Source organism: Prosopis cineraria, unplaced genomic scaffold (assembly GCF_029017545.1).
Source record: "Prosopis cineraria cultivar Desert tree isolate PC_DT_omini unplaced genomic scaffold, ASM2901754v1 PC1, whole genome shotgun sequence".
In the NCBI taxonomy this organism is placed as follows: Eukaryota; Viridiplantae; Streptophyta; class Magnoliopsida; order Fabales; family Fabaceae; genus Prosopis; species Prosopis cineraria.
The window spans coordinates 39,449,449-39,470,491 of NW_026555332.1; the positions used below are offsets into that span (position 1 = coordinate 39,449,449).

Here is a 21,043-nt window from a genome sequence, read left to right on the forward strand (position 1 = left end):
GCTGGATGTGACGGTGTGATGAGGCGTGGCTTGAGGCTGAAGATTTCTAAGGATTGATGGATTGAAGATTGAGTTTATAGACTTTAATGATTAAGGATTCCTAAACCCTAGTTTCCTTTGATTTTTTGCTTACAATTTCTCTTTTCATAATTAAATTAATGAAGTTGTAATATTACACACAAAATATTTGATTAAATGCCTTTGTTATTTTTATTGAGAATACTTGTTGTTGAGTTGATTAGTTGCTAGAGTTGTTGCTTAATTTTAAATTTAATGGTTTAATACATAGTTGTGATGAATTATTGTTATGATGAATTATTGAATGTTCTTAATATTAATAGTTGTATAGTTACATTATGAGATCTTGACAAGTTCTAATTGAAGTTAATTTAAAATTAATTCTTGGTCAAGCATTATTTTAGGTACTGTTCTAAGCCAATTAATCAACTAATAATATATTAGGAGCTTAATGATGCTAATTTAGTTCACTACACTAGTACTAATGGTTAGGCTTGTGTGTGTGACTTAATTAATTATGTTTAAGGTAGTCTTAATTATATTTGACTAATAACAGCATTTCCTTAACAATTTAATTATTGAATGAAGATTTTTTTTTTTTCACTATCACACTCTTAGGGATCACTTTCATTTATTATTGCAAACACATTTTCATTTTTTAACTCATTTTCTCTTAAAACCAAAATTGCATAAACATTAGTTGAAATTTTAATTGCATGTTTAGACAATTAATCAAACAAATTTCTCTTGTTGTTTATAGCATATTTGATAATCATTTTTAATTAATTTTAAATCTAACACACTTGAGTATTCAACTTAAGTTGCTCTCTATATACATTAGGGTGTCCACTTAGTTTAATTTGCTGCATATGTGACTAATGCATTTCACTTAACAAAGGAGAATGACAACTTAAGTTTAAATAAATAACAATTGAGGAGATAAAATGACAACTTGCCAAGGAAAAATAAAAACTTAAAGGATATGAAAACATAACAACTTAACAAAGAAGAATGACGACTTAAGTGTCAAAATATGATAACTTAAGTTTAAATAAATAACAAAGAATATTAAATAACAACTTAAAAAAAAAGAATAACAACTTAAATATGCATACATTATAATTTGACAGAAGAGAATGACAACTCATCTGTTCAAGGTGACACTAGTTATTAAATATATTTAAAAAATAATAATGTAAAAGTATTTTTATAATTTCACAAGGATTTGAAACTTGATGATAATTTATACATTTTATGGGATTTGGGGTAATTGAATTATTTGGATAGAACTTTTTAATAGTAATTCTCCCAAATCTCAATGATAATCTCAATGCGCATGCAACATGCTAAAGGCAATTAGTCAATTACATAGACACCGTACGGTCACTTTGAATTTATTGATTGTAGAAGAAAAATTATTATTAAAATTCAAAATTTAGGATTTGAAGTTCCCACTGAAATATCAGGCGTCCAAATAGCGAAGCCTTTTAGGGAACAGACAAAACAAAAACAAACAACTGAAATCAAGTTTCAACACTTCCGCATGTGAATGCGTCAGATTTTCTTTAGCCTCTCCTTACCAAACCATACTTCACTGTAGATGGTGCCCATCAAATCCTAAATCACATTATTCACATCTATAACAAATCATAAGTGATGCTATTCATTACCTAAACTTCATGAAACACAAGAAAAAAATTTGTAATAACTAACATATTTATAAACATCACATACATGTGAAACCCCTCCAAGAATTCTAGTCCATACTTTGGAACTGGCCCGTTAGTATATCTATTGCTCTTCACCAAATCCAAAATACGTCAAAATGACAGTGAACAGATTGCACTACTAAGTGGCGGTGGTGCACAACACTAGTTCTCCTCCTCTGGAAGGGGAAGTCATGACAGGCTTTGGTGGCACTTCTAATGAATCTAGGCTTCCTCGTAACATTTCAATCACTTTACTCATTGTAGGTCTTTGAGTGGGAAATGTTTGAATGCACCACAAACCCACTGTAGTCATTTTCTTTGCAATATCATTTTCATAACTGGTGTTCACTCCATCATGTCCAAAATTGCTGCCTTGCTCAAGTTTATCATAAATCCAATCTGGAAAATACTTGGTGGTGCAGTTGGCTTCAACATTCATATTCTTCCGTCCACCCACCATGTCTTATAGCATCATTCCATAGCTGTAAACATCAGATTTATGTGAAACTCCACCTATGTTTTTATTCCAAACTTCTGGAGCAAGATATCCTATAGTCCCTCTAGCTTCTGAAATTGAAATGATGCTTTCTTTTTTGGGACAAAGCTTGGCGAGACCAAAATCTGAGATCTTTGGACAAAAACTTTCATCCAAAAGGATATTATGTGGTTTTATGTCAAAATGTAAAATTCGAGTCTTGCATCCTCTATGCAAGTATTCAAGCCCTCGAGCGGTCCCTATGGCAATTTGGTATAACATATCCCAAGTCAAGGATGGATTAGTGTTATGTACCTTGTTGGAAATAAACTTTTCAAGGGACCCATTAGCCATAAATTCATAGATGAGAGCCTTTTTCCTCCCTTCCAAACAAAACCCAAGGAGGGTGACAACATTAACATGGGATGTTCTGCTAATGCTTAGTACCTCGTTGATAAATTCTTGACCATTCTCTTTGGATGTAGCCAATATCTTTACAGCCACCGGGTAGCCATTTAGTAGCACTCCTTTGTACACCGCGCCATAACCACCTTGGCCCAATTTAACTTCAAAAGATTTGGTCATTTCTTTAATATCTGCAAATTTATATCTCGTGAGAGCAAGAGGCCCATGACTTTTGAGGAAGTCCTCAATGTTTTGGTCAACCTCGGATCTCTTCCAAAATTTTGTTGTTTGCCTTTGTACGTGTTTGATTTTACGTTGAAAACCATCAAAATCAAGGTGGAAGCAAGTAGTTACCACCCGCTTCCACCAAAACCATGGTTTTAATCCTACCACCTTCCACCAAAACCATAGTTTTGATACTACAATGTGCTTCCACCAAAACCAGGGTTTTGATACTACTATTTGCTTCCACCAAAGCCATAGTTTTGATGCTACCACGAGCTTCCACCAGAACCATGATTTTGATACTATTTGCTTCCACCAAAACCATGAATTTGACAGTTTCCAATGTGAAACCAAACATGCTCTTAGTGATTTGATTGAACAACAAAATAGTGTAATACATAGTAGAAGTGCTGCAATTGCTCCGCAGGTACAACCTATCAAGTATAGTAAGTAAATTATTAAGTAGGAAATATGAAAGATTTCTTGATTGGTTTGATACAATGTTGCAATGCTGAAAAATGAAGTGATCTAACAGACGTTGAAGAAAAAGATGCGATCTGCCAATGTAAATTTTGATGCTTGGCTATATATTTGAATGTATGTACATTTTGCTAACTCAGAGAGTGTTAATATATTTACACTCAATAGCCATTAGAAAAGGGCACATTAAAAATCCCTAACCCAATGGCCCCCCTTTTTTCAGCCGAGATATGGAAGAAGCTCATTTAAAATCATCGAGCTAAGGCAGCACAGCAACATGGTAGAATGCAATGTGGGAAAAAATAACAGTTGATATTGAGTAATGGATTGAAAGGTAACAAACACTACGTAAATCGTGAAGAAAAATGTGAAACAGGACGATCTATTACCAATTATAAGTTTCGTCTTCAAACTCCATGAGCTTTCTGCAATAGAGAGCAAAGAGAAATTAGAGCCTATATAAATGAAAGTTACGCCAAAAATGCTAAACTCAATCATGCAACTGTGTGACTACGAGCGTTTGGGATCTTTCCCGATAAATTTCAACTAGAAGCCTACGGCATTCCCTAAGCAAAAACTATTTTAGATGTTGATTATCAATTCCTCCATAAAATTCTAAAATCCTTGTTCTTTAAAAAAAAAAAAAAAAAACCCATCTGCTTGTGAAGTATGTATGAGAGATCTTGCAACAAAATCCAGGCATGGTGTTAAAAAGACTTGATGGAGGAGTTATCACATTTCATTGGGCGGAAAAAACAAAATCACAAGAGAAACTTGCAAGATAACTTCTACTAATAAGTAATAAGGGTTCCAGCCAAGACCTGCTTATTTAATCAGGAATTAAGTTTTTGAATTTGAATTCATCTGAGGGTTTTTGGTCCTGTAGATGTTTCTTTTTACTGGGGGCAAGCAATTAGGCGTTTTAGCTTCAATCCAATGCAATTTTGGCCCCAAAAACAAAAAATCGAACGCAATCAAATCTTTTTCTTGAAAATTTAACCCCCCCCCCCCAAAAAAAAAGGCTTTCTCTGGAAGCCAAAATCAATATCACAATGAGTATGAAATAGTCTACCAAATGCGTAAATTTAAGAAGCGATGGGCGAAGTTGAGTAGAGATAAGGGGGAAGAAGAGCATACTGTTCCCCTTTTTCTACCATAGCTGTATGCAACATGATATCAATCCGACTGATGACCGGTGCACAGGGCCGTGTTATTCCTCAAACTCCCATAATAGAGTCACATTCTTGACATTTGGCAGATACAGAAAGAGATTGAGAGGCATTTCTTTTTTTCTTTTTTTTTATACACAAGGAAAAGGAAACTAAACAAAAGTTCCAGTGTCTCGCACCAAAACAACATCTAACTCAGGGGAAGGGAGAGGACTGAGAAGATTTCAACAGATGATTACGAAGATCGAAGGTGAAGGGACCGATGAAGGTAAGGAAAAACATTCGGCAGCTGGACAGATGTTATTATAGTTAGAACTTAGAAGTTAGAACTGAGAAGATTATTATTTTTTCTTTTTCTTTTTTACATTTTTTTAAAAAATAACAAATATTTTTTTAAAATTTTTTTGCGTAATTTACACCACCCAAATTTGTCACGGACAATTCAATTATACTACAATCTATGAATCTATAATCTATTTTTTAGGCAAGCTGAATTGGAGGAAAAAAAATCATCTCGAATCGTTTTTATACCTGGGTTAAATAAGCTCATTTGTCCTTTTTTTATATATTTTTTAATTGCTTTTTTATCTTATACTAAATTCAATTTTGAAGCAAGATTCAAATATTAATTTTTAATGAAACGATAAATGATCTTAAGGTTTTGATTTTACTCGTGAATTTTTGGTGGTACAATGCGGTAGATGAACATAAATATGTTATCTCTATTGTTGTTGTTGTTGTTTTTTTTTTTTTTTTGAATGTGGTATGATTGTGATGTGAATCAAGGATCTAATGCATGTTATTTTTTTATTTGAAAAAATTATACTCCTTCTATTTAAAAATATAAAATATTTTTAATTAAATTTTACCTTCGAATAAAGTAGTCACCTACTTATCAACTAACCTTATCTTTTTATATTTACTTCTATTAAATACTCTATAATAACTATAAAATTATTATCAATAGGGACACTTTTAAAACAAAAACAATAATTACACCTCGAAAAACTAAAAATATTATATTTTTAAACATTCAACTTTTTAAAAAATATCTCATATTTTTTAATGGATGGAGTATTAAATTATATACATCATGTAATATATGTAAATTTAAAATGAGTTATATACACTATATGGATTTTATTTAAGATTTTAAAACTCCCATGTCCCCCAATTCACATGCTTGTGTTGGATAGAGACTCTCTCAATTAATGTAGAAATATCTTGGCCCTACTCATTTAATACATGTATAGGAAGACATTAATGGACAATGACACTGTTGAGTTATCCCACAAATAAAAATTCCATCGGCAAAAACTGAAAAGGCCATCGAAAGAGCTGCGAGGTAAGTTGAAGGACGATATGACTTAAGAAGGACCCTGACCGATTGTTTGATGATGAAGATAAATCTAGACCCAACTACGTAAGTTCAGCAGGAGGACAAATTTAATGACATGATCTGTATGAGTATACTATTGAATTCTGGGGATCATTAGCTTCATTACCCAGATCCTCCAAATCTGGTTGATTGAGATGATGAGGATTTCAACTTATCTTCACAAATCGGGTTGCTACAGAGGACAAACCTAGTTGCAGATATATATTGAGACTTTGTTCTGAGAGTGACTTAAAGAGTTGGCATAAATGTTAACGAATTCAATTTATCGATGATGGCAAGCTACCTAAACCGTTGCCATCCAAAACATATCAGGATGATCGTATTATGAAGCAGAGGAATCTAATCAAAACTAGAAGGTGAGAGAAAGTACACATACCCCCTGATGAACCTGAAGAATAAGGAGGCCATGGCTCCAGCCATGGTGCTGGTGCTTCTAATGAATCAGTAAAACAAACCCTATCATAATCTGGAAAGAAACAAGTAAATTCATCCGAACTTACGTCGTACCCACATCTTCCACCTGAGATTCTGCAATCATCACACAGCCCTTCTTTCAGTTCCCATTTAACCTCAAAGCCTTGATCTATAACATCCCCAGGATCTATGACATCCTCCATTAAACTTCTCAGAACAGGAACGGTAATACTAGTTCTACATCCCAGGCCAGTCCTGCTCCGACTCTCACCCCGCAAAAAGTATGCTTCACGAGGAACACCATGTACTGGGAAATCAAATCTCACAGAAGTTGATGAGTTCACTCTAGTCGTATGTTCTGAAGTGTCGCAGTCATATAATAGAGTAGAGTTCTCATCATTGAGACTGTAGCTAAAGAAAGCATAATCCAACGTGATGTTTGTGAAATGATCATTGGACACTTGGTACCCCACAAATCCATTCGTGCTATCCGAAGAGTCCTAGCGGTGAGGTTGAGATCGATTACGTGAAAGTTCTGGGACGTGATGTTGATTGTAGCATTGTATCCATGACAATCCAGCTTGAACTTGGGATGGCCACAATAATCAGGCTGTGAATGGACCCAGAATGGGAAGCTCAGGTTGGTGAAGCTTCCGCAGCTGAAAGGCTTGCAAGCTGAGAATTGTTCATTTGCAGAAGCGAAATAAAAGAGAATAATAGAGAGAAAAAATAAGGTCTTGAAGAGAAACTGGGATAAAAGAACAGGAGGATCCGTATGCAGTATGATTTGCAAAGAATATGGCTTTAGAATGGCTGCTTAACAAGTAACAACTCTCGCAGGACTATAAACCAGAATTAAGGAAACATAGACACGCTTTGAGTAATAAGGTCAATGATGGAGGCTTAGTCTACACGGGTTTGACTAGTTGAACTTGATCGTAGGAGAAATCAATTGAATTACATATAAATAGAATTATATATGTGTGTGTCTGTGTGTGTGTGTGTGTATGAATAGCATTTTCGAGCAGGTAGAAATGTTCATCCTCGTAACCAAGATTAGAGTTTTATCTACTATTGATTTTCAATTCGACCATTCCCAATCAAATGTCATTTTGCCGTTGAAAATTACGTATTAATGACAACCGACCATACTCAAAATGTCGATCAAGAAACTGCCTCTCAATTTCGGTTGTGGACTGATTTACGAGGAGGAAAAATGGAGGGAGAAACGTTTAAGGATTTTGTTTTTGTTTTTTTTTTTTGTAAAATTAATTATGGATTTTGATCTTTTACAAAATGAACGGAGAATCATGTTTAAGGATTTTTTTTTATAAAATGAGAATCACGTTTAAATTTGAAAATTTAAATAGTACAATGTCACCAAAACCTGTAATGAAATATAATAAATTTTGAGCTCAGTTTAAATACTTTTTGAAGGCTTGCATATCCTTTTGATGGACTTGCCTGAATGGCCATTCTCTTTAATATTTATTATGGCAGATAATATTTCATGCCACATACTCCCTCCAATCCTTAACAATATAAGGCAAACTTAATTAATGTTGTGCTTATTAAGAAATGGTAATAATATCATAAAAATTGTTAATATATATATATATGACATTTCAATTATGCCTTTCTTTATAATTAATAATAAATTGATCTCTAAGAAGTCAAAATGATAATAAATAAATAAGAGATAAAATTGGAAAAAAAATTAACTAATCTAACATTGCCTTATATTAAGAAAAAAACTATTTTCAAAGGAGTATATTATAAATTGCATTCATAGATATCCGATCCCCTTCAAATTTTTTACACATTTTTATTTTTATTGGTGCTGCACCGCTAGAATCTAAGGAGGAGTTTCCAACTTCTAAGACCTAAAATATGGGATGTTGGTGATAGACATTTTTATCAATGGATTTTTTTTTTTAAAGGAAGAATGACAATTTAAAACCATCTAACAAAATTAATGTAAAATGAATATGCGTACTATTTGAATTTTTAAATTTATCACCCAAACTTTTCACATTTTTTTTTCGTTTAGAAAATGAAAAGATCCAAATAAGATATATTATTACAAAATCGTATCTAACCGATGCTCTCGGCATCGTTGTGAAGCAACTTCCTCAAACCTTTTGGTGGATGATTCAGGCCATACACACCCCAATTTAGTGAAATGGTAAGGAGGCCAAGAAGTCTACACACTTATTTCCTTCCTGATATGCATGATGAACCTCAACTTGCCACTCCTTCAAAAACAAACAGATTTGCCCAGGCTGTTGGCTTTCATCAAAGTGGCATATTGTGATAGCAGAGTCACAACTAGCATATAGTTAACATCCAACTCAATATTTCTAAAACCATATTCCCAAGCCATAGTTAGGCCATCAATCATAGCCCATAGTTCTACCTGTAAGGGGATACACACTCCAATGTTGTGGCAATAACCATGCAGCCAAGATCCATCAAAACTACATAATAAGCTCCCTGCCCCCGCTCAAACTTTCATTTTTACAACTTAAAAGCCCTCATTTTAAATATTATTTTATATATGTAGTCTTTAATTGTCATTCTTTCAAAAAATTTCTAATTCTTCTCTTGAGCGGAAAGCATGACAGGCTTTGGTGGCATTGGCAATGAGTCTAGGCTTCCCTCTAACATTTCGATCACTCTACTCATTGTAGGTCTTTGAGTGGGAAATGTTTGCATGCACCACAAACCCACGATGGTCATTCTCTTTGCAATACCATTTTCTTGATCTTTGGTGCTCGCCCCACCCAAATCTACGCCTTGCTCGAGTTTATCATAAATAGAATCGAGAACATAATTCTCATCAGTTGGGTCATTGGGTTCGATAGATATGTTCTTCTGCACTTCAACCATGTCTATTAGCATCACTCCATAACTATAAACATCAGATTTATAAGAAACTCCGCCTATATTTCTATTCCAAACTTCTGGTGCAAGATATCCAAGAGTCCCTCTAGCTTCTGAAAGTGAAATTACGCTCCTTCTCTTGGGACAACATTTAGCAAGTCCAAAATCTGTGATCTTTGGACAAAAGCTTTCATCCAAAAGGATATTATGTGGCTTTATGTCAAAGTGTAGGATTCGAGTGTTGCATCCCCTATGCAGGTATTCAAGTCCTCGAGCTGTTCCAATTGCAATTTGGTACAATTTTTCCCAAGTCAAGGATGAATTAGTTTTATTTTCCTTGTTGCGGATAAATTTGTCAAGAGATCCATTGTGCATAAATTCATATACGAGAGCCTTTTTCTCGCCTTCCAAACAAAATCCAAGGAGGGAAACAACATTAACATGAGAAGTTCTACTGATGCTGGCGACCTCATTGACAAATTCTTCCCCATTTCCTTTGGATGGATTCAACATCTTTACAGCAACAGGGCAGCCATTGAGTAGCTTGCCTTTGTATACAGTACCATAACCACCTTCTCCCAATTTAACTTGGAAAGATTTGGTCATTTTCTTGACATCTTCAAATCTATATCTTGTGAGAGCCAAAGGCTCTTGATTTCTAATGAAGGCCTCCATTTGTTGGTCTACCTTAGATGTCTTCCAGAATCTTATCTTCTGCCTCAATGATCTGATTTTACAACGGAAGATAGTAATGCAGATTAAAAGTGTTGCAGTTGCTCCACTTGTAAAACCTGCCATGACACATGGTGGATAAATGTCTGAGTAGAAAAGAAGACAGATTAATCTGAAGATATAGCAATTTTAAAATTTAAAAACTTCGAAATCTGAATACATTTAAATTTATATATATTATTAAGCATAGGGTGCTCTTCAGTTATATATTTGCACTTATTGCTTTGACAGAGGGCTATTCAGACACGTTCAAATGTAGAAGCACATTAAAACCACCCAGCTAAAGCTGAGCCATCAACAAGGTAGTGTGAGAAACGTAAGAAATATTAGCTGATATGAAGTATTGAATTAGAATATAACCGATACTGTGTAAAATGTATAAAAGAAAAAAAAATGGAAACACAAGGTTGGTCGACCCATGATTACCTATTATTATAAGTTCTTTCTTCGAATTGCTGGAACTTTCTGTAACCATGAGCAAAAAGAAATTAGAGCATAGTGTGTGTGTGTGTGTAGAGAGAGAGAGAGAGAGAATTATTTAAAGTGTTAAACCAAAATTTTGAAAATTGAACTGATCATTAAACAAGACAGGATATTGTTTCAAGAGTCAATGATGAGACTGCAACTAAACTGTGATCAAACTGTTATAATTGGGTTGTTAATCTAGCCTAGACCATAACTTTGTTCCCAATTGAATCAGCCTCGAGGTCTTGCTTAATTTTGTTCTATTTTTCATTTTTACAAATTATTTTGTAAATCAATTTTTAAAACTTGTTTATCAAATTAAAATAAAAAAATTATTTGATTAAGCTAATTAAATTAATTTAAAAATAATTTTAGAATTAAAAAATGGGCATGATGATGGTTATTTGTGATTAATGGTAATCATCTATAATATAGTGTGATTTGAAAATAAAAGAAGAAAATGAAAATACCTCTAAGAATTAAAAATAAAAATAATTTTAAAAACATGTAAATAAAAAATACTTTTAATTTTAAAAAACAGAGATTAAACCAGTCATAAATACTCATGACTAAGTATAACTATCATGAGTAACTACTTGGCTAGTTAAGTACAAGAGCTGATATCATGACACCACTCATAACTATCAGTGTGACTACTTGGCTAGTTAAGTATAAGAACTGATATCATGACAACAGACAAGCCTCAAGGAATTTTATCTACACCCTACCAGACAAACCGAAGAGCATAGAAGTTATCTATGATGTGAGATACGATGCAACGAATAAAGAAAGCGTGACAAGAACAAAACACTGATATGCATAATGCAGAGAAACTGAAATGCCTGCAGATAGAAGGAACAGAGAGAGAAGCCATACTTGCAAGATTAGGACACACAAAGTCATAAGATCCGTCTCGGCAATGACAAGAAAATAGAGATCCATTGTCACGGACGCTTCCACAAATTCCTCCAGATTGCATGCATAGTGAGCAGTAACTCCAGTTTGCGAGATACTGCACATCAAATCCCATATCCAAAGCAGCCCTCAGCGATTCAATTCCACCAAAAGGGTCCACAGTGACGCCCATTGTAATCGCCACAAGTTGAATTCCACAGTGCTGAGAAATCTCCGTGAATAATCGTCCTGACTGATGATCTTGATTCATCACGAAGAAAGCCTGTTTTTTACTATCATCCATGCACGTGATGTTGTTTTGGCCGATGGAAATCCCGGGATCACAGTCATAGAACAGGGTCATGTTCACGACAGATGTGTCGAAGGAGAACAGAGAGGGGTCCAATGAAGTGTTGGTGAAATGGAAAGAACAATTATCGTAGCTGGGAATGTCTGTTCGGACCATTTTTACAATCCAACGATCTTGATTGATACCCGTCAAGGTGAAGTTTTGGGAGCCGATTTGAATGGAAGGTAAGTTAGAGGGCAGGCACTTGACCTTGAAACCATCCCTTCCACAGTAACCGGGTCGGTTTTCTCCCCAGAAAGGGTAGGGTATATCAAAGTTCCCACAATTGTAGGTGTAGTGGCAGTTTACGTAGCCATCATCTTCCCTACGACTCTGGTATTGTGGCACAGTCGTTGATGACAGCAAGAGATAGCAGAAGAAGAACAAGTTTCTGAATGTGTACGAGAAAAGCATTTTGTCGGAGAATTAGGGTGCCCAGTCGTGTTCTGCTTTCATGGCCACCACTTACTGTGACTGAAGAAAACGGGCCAGAATTTAATAGGGGTTTCGTTATTATTATTAGTTTTAAAAAATATTTGCTTTTTGCGATGCTATGTAACTTGAGCTTTGTTTGATTGCACTTTTTTTTTTTTCCTTCGTTCTTTTGGTTTCTCTGCAATGGAAGCACTACGAACGGAATCAATGGCCGGATGCAAAAGGGACTTCCTAGTGAAGTCCAAGGTTTACGGTTGCATTGCCGGCTGCTGCTCGATCAGCATCCATTCTGTTTCCCTCGTCTTGTACTTTGGACGGGAAAAGTGAGGGAGACGCCTTGGATTTTTGTTTAGGATTTCACGCAGTTAATAAAATGTTTAATTATTTTTTATTTTTTTCTAGACTTCAAAAATAGACAAACAAAAAACTTATGCAACTTCATTAAGGGTGTTCACGGGACAGGACGGGACGAGACTGGGACACCCCGTCCCATGTCCCGTCCCAAAAAAAAGATCGAAACTGAATTTTGGTCCCGTGTCCTGTCCCGTCCCGATAGTCGTCTCATCCCGTTAAGAGTCGGGACGGGACCGGAACAAGATCAGGACGTCCCGCCGTCTCGATAAATGAAATAATATCAAAAAAAGATCTAGATAATAATGTTCATTAAAATTTTAAATTATATAATTTATTAAGTTTAAAATCAAAATAACACAAGTACATAAATAACAATAATTTAAAATCAATTATTGAATTATATTAATCACAACTACATATTATAATAATAAAAAATACAAGTGATCTTTATGCTATAAGATTAGCAACAACAGGCAAGTCAAACACAACATCAAATAATTGTTCTACTACTTTAGTGAAGATGTACTAAACTAATTACTCTTCTAAAAATAAGTAAGAAATATGTTATAAATAAAAGTTATTAAATAGATAGATATAAGAATAGATTATATTAATATAATTAATATATTATAAAAAAGATATCGTCATGTTTACTCCATGCCATTAAAATTTTCAATATAAAAACATTTTAGTTTTAAATAAGAATTGTAAGTATTAAAATTATAATTGATATAATTAATATATTTAAAATAAAAAATAATATATATAATATTCGGGACCGGACGGGACGTCTCGATGGTAATCTCGTGTCACGTCCTGTCCCGAACCCTTTTCCTGTCCCGTCCCAATTATTTTCGGGTCAGGACAAGATCCGTCCCGATATAATCGGACGATATCGGGTCAATCGGGACGGGTCCAGATTAAGCACCCCTAAACTTCGAAACGTTGAAAATCTCCATTAATATCCTATCAGTTTTCGAGCAAAGTTGTCTCTTATAGTAAGACATGTGTAGGCAATCAAAAAAGCAAGGATTGATGGGATATGAGCAAACAACTATCGCTCCAAGCATACAACAGGGATAAACAATTTTGTCATGTCTTGGCGTGAACAAGAAAACAATTTTGTTAGCGCCGCCTCGTCCATAGACCAATTTTATTCTGTCGAAAATACACCACACATTAAGGGAGGCATGCATCGTGCTGTGAGTTTCAAGTCCGCGTGAGCCGTTGTTGAACTTCGTCCGAGAACTAATGTTAGTGATCCATATTAGTATCACCAAAGCGATGTTTGAACCTAAAATCCAACTCATTTAAATTTTTTTTGAGCATTTAAATGTTGCCGATTAGACCTTGTACAAAAACTGGTTTATGTTGGATGTCAAACATATGGAAGAAGAATAGATAGAAAGAATCTTGACTCCCTGCCTGCAGTTGCGTCATCTCATGGCTCTTCGTTCAATTGGGTTCCTCTGTTTTTTTCATTTTCCAAGTGGTTGCTCAGATCAACTCTAATCAACCACCTAAATATGATCTTTATGTAGAACAGAGTGCAGAAAATCCAATGGTTAATTGCTCAAAGCTTTGGAACCATCGGATTTGAACGAAGCAGAGACGTGATAGAGCTGCTGGCATATACATGATACGAATAGCAAAGCATAAAACAGGCATTCTACGTTAAAAAACCAATTCTAGGAATTGACCACCACTTATCTCAACATGCTGTCTGGCCCACAAATTTTTGGCTTTTCAGAAATTTAGTAGTCCCTCCTAGTCCTAGTAGATCAGTTGTAGACTGCTAGACACTCATATAGAAGGATTAATATTCTACCTCTTCATGAGCTTCAAGTGGAACCAAGCAGATATGAATGGGGAAATCAAGGAACGTTATTCATAGACTTACAAAGCTGACGAGGTCAAACTTTTGAGATGATTCCATATAGTATGCCAGTTCATGAGTTTTTATGTATGTATGTAAGTATAAAAAACATGGGGTTGCTTGGATACTTATTCTCTAAGAACCAGGCCTCTTGAATTAGGATTCATTTTATTTTTGCTTACAGATCCAAGCCCATATGAAAAATCAATACTTGTTGGTATTTTGTAATCTGCGCTCGGCCAGTGATTTTATGCCTCACTTCTGAATTCTGATATGCTATTTTTACTAATTATAACACGAATCTCCTTCCTCATAAATGACTCAATAAGTCGATTGGTCAGCCCGCGCAAACCCGTTACACAGAAGATTTTTTTTTTTTTTAACTTAACTAGAATCCAAGTTGACTCCACTTTATTCTTACATTAGATTTGGTTGGTTAATGGAAAAGTAATGAGAACCATTTTTGGGGGAACGTAAAGCCTAGGGACGAAATTTGAATAATGTTTATACGTCAGTTCTATAAATTGCCATTTTCTAGATGTTAGTTTTTCAAGTATTGACAAAAAGATTTTTTTTCATATATACAATTAGAGTTTGCAAAATTGAAATAGAATTGAAAAACGAACCAAACTATGAGATGTTCAGTTGGTGTATTTTTTTTTTAAGATTATTTTGGCCAATTTGATTTTGAATTTTAGAAACCTAAATGCTCCAAATTGAACTAAGCTTATTACTTTTTATTTTTATGTTTTTATAATGTTATAAATTGCATGTATGATGTAACCTTTGATAATAAATAAAAACCCAAATCCAGGTTAGAACTTAGAAGGAAGACATAAGAACAGTAAGAGAGGTATGCGTATCATGGAAATTTGTTCACATAACGTTATCAAAAACTATGAAAAGCTATGAACAAGGCTTACAATGTCGCACTAAGCTGTTATTTTCGTTTTAAAAACTTCAACTCGTACTTGCGATTCTGCAACAAAATTTGCATCATGTTTATTGTTCTTGTTGGATTTAAATCCTCTAAAATTAAGACCTATGAATTTTGGTAAAGTTATCATTTTTTAGTATTTAATTTCTATCATTCTATATATTAGTTTTTATAAAATAGCATAACACCTACTAAGAAAAAATGGTAGAAAATTATTTAAAATAGTTTAAATATATATAAATCAAATTATGGGAGACACCATTGAAAATAATGAAATGGATAATTTTGAGCTCCGTTAAGTGAAATGGAGAAAAGCCTAAACAAAATACTAATAAAAATTGTTGGCTAAGACCTCCTAATTAAAAATATTTTTAAAAGTTTCATAAAAATAATAAAACACAATAATATAGTATAATTCATATATCTCACCCCACCTAATGGAACAAAGCCTGCAGCAGTTGTTTTTGTTGTATTACATTTTATAAAATATGAAATCTTTTCTTTTCTTTTTTCTTGAAAGGCAAAATCCACAGAAGTTTATTGATTTCAACGTCAAAGGATTTAAATCCCGCTTTTAACACTATGTTATATTAAAAGCAATATTCATCCATCAAAGAAAAATAATATTCATTAGTTATACACGTACATGCTTCCTCGCGCCTTACATTATTCAGAATTCACATCCAAAAACATGCACAAGATTAAACATCAGACACTACTCTGAAATGAACCCATTACAAAGGAAGATTCAGACGTTGATGTCGAAGACGTGAAAGGCTTTGGTGGCATTTCGAGAGTATCCGTACTACCTTCCAACATTTCAATGACTCTGCTCATGGTTGGTCTCTGAGCAGGAATTGTCTGAATACACCACAGTCCCACCATTGTCATCTTCTTCGCAATCTCATTCTCCTCCACGCTTATCACACCTTTAACCACTCCCACAACATCACTTCCTTCTTCAAGCTTCTTGTAAATCTTCAATGGAGGGAAATACACCTCGCTCCCTGACCCATTATTGCTTTCTTCAGATTCACTGTTATCCTTCTTCTGTCCTCCAGCCATTTCCAACAGCATCATTCCGTAGCTATATACATCAGATTTATGTGAAACTCCTCCGATGTTTTTGTTCCACACTTCTGGAGCTACATACCCGACTGTCCCTCTGGCATTTGATACGGAAATAATGCTCTCTTCATTGTTATTGAGCTTAGCAAGTCCGAAATCTGAGATCTTTGGACGATACTTTTCGTCCAGAAGGATGTTATGTGGTTTTATATCGAAATGCAAGATCCGAGTGTTGCATCCCTTGTGCAGGTATTCTAGTCCTCGAGCTATTCCTTTGGCAATCTGATATAAAGTCTCCCAACTCAATGATGCAACAGTTTCGTCTGTTTTCTTATTGGAAATGAACTTTTCAAGAGAACCATTGGACATGAACTCAAAGATAAGGGCTTTTCTGCGTCCTTCTAAGCAAAATCCAAGCAGGGTGACGATATTAACATGAGAGGTTTTGCTGATGCTAGCAACCTCGTTGACGAATTCTTCGCCATCCCCAGTTGATTCGTGCAAGAGTTTTACTGCTACGGGACAACCATTGAGTAGGTTGCCTTTGTAAACAGCACCGTAGCCTCCTTCTCCAAGTTTAACTTTGAATGAGTCTGTCATTTTCTTCAAATCACAGAAGCTGTATCTTTCCAGAGCCAGAGGGCCCTGACTTTGAAGGAAGGCTTCAATTTTTCGATCCATCCTCTTGTTGCCAACGCGGGTTGTTATGAACCTCCATATTTTAGCTTTGTTTCGGCATATGATGACTGCTATGAGAGGTAATCCAATTCCAGTAGCTACAAAACCTATGAAAAATAAACAAAAATTTTCATCATGGTGCTTTGAAATTGAGCTTTGATCGATCTGACACCAAAAAAACATGGAAAAAAAAAAGGAGAAAGAATATTTTTTGCCATAGAGGTGGAAGCTCGAATTTAAGATGCTCAAGACGATCTTGGGAGTGAGATGTCATACCTAAAACTAACTTCAATACTTTGTTTCTTTTACCTGCCATCAAAGCACAGCACACTTAGAGATATGAAAATTGAAAATGAATTTGTACTCTACAGAGAAAGAAAGAGAGAGAAGAGAACATACTGCTACTGCTGCTAGCAGAACAGGCTGTGTCATGGCTTGTTCCATCGCGACAATAACACGAAAACACAGAGCTATTACTCTGCTGATTCGTTCCACATATGCCTCCAGAATCCTTGCATGTTGCACACTCAGAGGCTTCAAACTTCACTTCAAACCCTTCATCCAGAGCATTCTCGAGCGAATCCGAGGTACTATCCACTGAAACCGGCACTTGAACACGATACCCGCAGCTGTCAAGTCCTGAAAATTGCTGCAACTGGGTTCCATTCACGAAGAAAGCGTGCTTAGTAGAATTATTCTGGCACGTTAAGTTGTTCGCACCCGAAACCTGGGAGGGGCAGTCGTAGAATACAGTGATGTTTTGAACTGTAGGTTGAAAACTAAAGGGACTGCCATGCAGAGAAGTGTTGGTAATATTGGGAGGACAAAGATCATAGTCTGATTCTGGTAGCACAAGTCGCATGGTAAAGCCAGTCTGGTTAATCTGCAGAACATTGAAAGTTTGTGAGCCAGCTTGAATTGTAGTGTTCTGATCATTCAGGCATACGAGCTGGAAGCCATTTCTGCCACAAAAACTGCGTCGGTTGTGTCCCCAGAAAGGGTAGGAAATGTTTGTGAGAGATCCACAACTGTATGATTGGCTGCAAACAGAGTATGTTTCATTTTGCTGAGAGTAGGCTTGTGGCAAAGCTATGGAGAAGAAGGTGATGATAACTATGGATGTAAGAAAACGGATAGGATGATTATCCATTGGTGGGGAGCCTGTGGGTTTGATAGCAATGGAGAAGATGAAAATACACTCAGCTCAAAATGTTAAATGGAAATTATTCTGAGTAGAAGACTGGAAGTGTGACAGACAAAATAAAAGCGAGTTTCGGACCAATCTATCTTTTGCAAGTTTATGTGAACACAAAAGGACAGTCCGAGATTAGCGTGAATTATTTGTTCAGAAAGTAATTTGAATTTTCTTGCCTCACGGTTTCCGGCTGAGCAAACCTTTTTTGATTACAATAGATATACCTTTAATTTATCTCTAACTGCCTTGACTACGCCTAGCATGTTGACCATATCACATGTTACCTTCATAATAAAAAAAAAGAAAAAAAGAAAAATTGGTTAGAATGATTTTTTAATATTCTCTAATATAAAATAGGAAAAATTAATTCTCAGCTCCTTATAATTTGCCTCAATTTTGAATCAAGTTCTTGTAGTTCCTTTTGTTTTAATTAGGGGCTTATACTTTTAAATGTTAGACATATTAATCCTACAATCTTAAAGCCCTAACATATTATCTAACACCGCTGATTTAAGCTGATGTAATATCTAGGTGGAAAATCGTGACAGCATGAACTGTTAGGGAGAGACCGAAACTTCAAAGGAGAAGCAAGATGTTGTGTAAAACATCGTTTTTGGTCTCTGCATCTTCCTCGCTGCCGGGTTCTCTCCTTCCTTCATCACTGACTCTGTTTTATTTGTTTAGGCCAATGACACCATGGAGTGAGGAGTGTAGCTTGAAGGAGGAGAAATATGCCTTAGGTTTTGAATCTTTGGACTCTTGTTTCATTCATTCTCCTTGTTTCTTGATTGTTGTTGATTTCGCTGCTAAAAATGGAGACTACAAACATGAAAAAGCTAGCCTTGTTCGCTCTTTGTTGTGTTTTATCTATTTTCTGCTCGTTCAAATCTATGTTGCCTTCTCAATTTGGAGGCTGAGGAGCATGAAAGTATTCTAGACACAGGAAAGCATGAATGGCTATTTACTCTCTATCCATATTTGGGTCACCGTAAGAAGCTAATGAATGGAGTTCACCTCGATTGTCTCATTATTCTTCAACAATTATCTATCCACAAATTTTACTAACCAAGTGAACTTCATCAATATCCTACAGCCACTTTGTTTTATATAGCCATTGTATTTTAAAGAGAAAAATGCTGTTTATCTCTGTTTTTAGGTGAAAAAACATAGTTGAACACGAGAATAAAACAAAAACAATGAGAATATAGTAGCATGATAAAATAGAACTTAAAACAAAACTTCAATAAATTTAAGATTAGCTGCTGTAACACGCTCCATTTCATTTAGGCAATCCACTAATTGGTTCAGGTACCACTTGGAAAGCAAAAATAGGATTGCATGTTCACACGTTGGTTCACATTAAGGGTGTTCAAAACCAATCCAAACCGAAAGTACCAATCCAAACTAATCCAAACCAACAAAAACCGATCAAAATTGAACAACAATCAGGTCCGCTTCGGTTTTTATGATATAAAAATCGATTGGTTCGATTCAAATTCGGTTTTGAGCACAAGAAACTAAACCAAACTTGATTAAAAAAATTCTATTTATTTATTTGTAAAATATATAATCATTTATCTACAAGAAGCATTTTGTTTTGAATTTTTTATAGTAATAAATAAACATTTTTAAAATACTTGAATGAAAATGCATAATATTAAATGATTATAATAATCATGCTATGATCATCATTTAATTATTTACAACCTAAAAGTCTCAGCATTCAATTTATCTACAAGAAACATTTTGTTTTGAATTTTGTATAATAAATTTTTCATTATTTATTAAAATATAGATACATAGATAAATATTTTTAAAGGATTTTAATGAAAATACATAATATTAAATAATTTTAATCTTAAAAACTTATATCAATTTTTATGATTAATTATTGTTATCACATTGAAATTTTATTATATTTTTATACCTCTATTTATAAAAAAAAAGGAGTCAAAAAGAATTAAATTTAATTTTAGTACATAGCACCATTATGAAGATGGAGAAAAGGAAAAAAAATTAAACAAGTGCATTAAAACTTGATCAAGATCTTAATTAAATCGAACCAAACCGAAAATAAAACCGAACCAAACTGAACTTCATAAAAACTGATCAGGCCTCAATTATCAGTAAATCGAATGGTTCGGTTCGGTTTGGTTTTTGCTCAAAATCAAACCAAACCGAACCTATGAACACCCCTAGTTCACACTCATTAATGCACACGTAAAGCCTTGAATGGATCCCATTGAGATAACCAATTCAGTGAATTAATTAGATCATCCATTACTAACATTACATGCTTTTATCTGCCACAGTAAGAAGCACACAAAAGCAATAGACAAGTAAGCGCAAGCCCACGATATTTTCTTATGCTATGTGAAACATTTTCATTGTCTTTAACAGATGAAATTCCACTACCCAAAAATACACTCCTTGACCTTTTTATTTTGCAACTCTTTTCTTTTTGAATTATTTAGTCTTATTTGCAAATGAAGCCGACTTTGCGGAATTAGTGAAATTTTATATTTTTTTCAAGAAATTAAGATTCTAAATTTTATTTAATTGATTTTATTGGTATTTGTAAAATTATTAGAAATTAAAAAATATCTTATAATAATACAGGTACCCAAGTACTGATGGCTCTCGAAATTCATTGGCTAGCACATAGCTAGGAATGTTGACTTCGAGGATGGCCAGCGAAGGTTGTTTTTACTGGACGGGGAGGATGGGATCATGGAAAAACAGAGACGCAGAATTTCCACCATGACCTTTTTAATTTACCGAAATAGAGTGTTCTCTTGCATGTTGCATCTAAATCATGGAATTGATAACAAGTTATTACAACGAAACTCATACTGTTAATGAAGCTTTGGACGCAAAGCATCG

The 21,043-nt window shown here is 34.6% G+C and overlaps 2 protein-coding genes and 1 pseudogene across 2 annotated transcripts; all 3 read right to left on the reverse strand.

Moving 5' to 3' along the window:
• Positions 1–1,479: 1,479 nt before the first annotated feature.
• Positions 1,480–9,852, reverse strand: LOC129300209 (LEAF RUST 10 DISEASE-RESISTANCE LOCUS RECEPTOR-LIKE PROTEIN KINASE-like 2.1; annotated as a pseudogene).
• Positions 9,853–11,098: 1,246 nt separating this feature from the next.
• Positions 11,099–12,031, reverse strand: LOC129300291 (LEAF RUST 10 DISEASE-RESISTANCE LOCUS RECEPTOR-LIKE PROTEIN KINASE-like 2.1). Its single transcript, XM_054938884.1, has one exon. The coding sequence runs from the start codon at positions 12,029–12,031 to the stop codon at positions 11,099–11,101; it is 933 nt and encodes a 310-aa protein (XP_054794859.1).
• Positions 12,032–15,821: 3,790 nt separating this feature from the next.
• Positions 15,822–18,192, reverse strand: LOC129293798 (LEAF RUST 10 DISEASE-RESISTANCE LOCUS RECEPTOR-LIKE PROTEIN KINASE-like 2.7). Its single transcript, XM_054931910.1, has 3 exons — positions 17,365–18,192; positions 17,242–17,274; positions 15,822–17,072 (listed from the first exon to the last, which is right to left on the reverse strand). The coding sequence occupies exons 1-3, from the start codon at positions 18,113–18,115 to the stop codon at positions 15,928–15,930; spliced, it is 1,929 nt and encodes a 642-aa protein (XP_054787885.1). The 5' UTR covers positions 18,116–18,192; the 3' UTR covers positions 15,822–15,927.
• Positions 18,193–21,043: the final 2,851 nt, after the last annotated feature.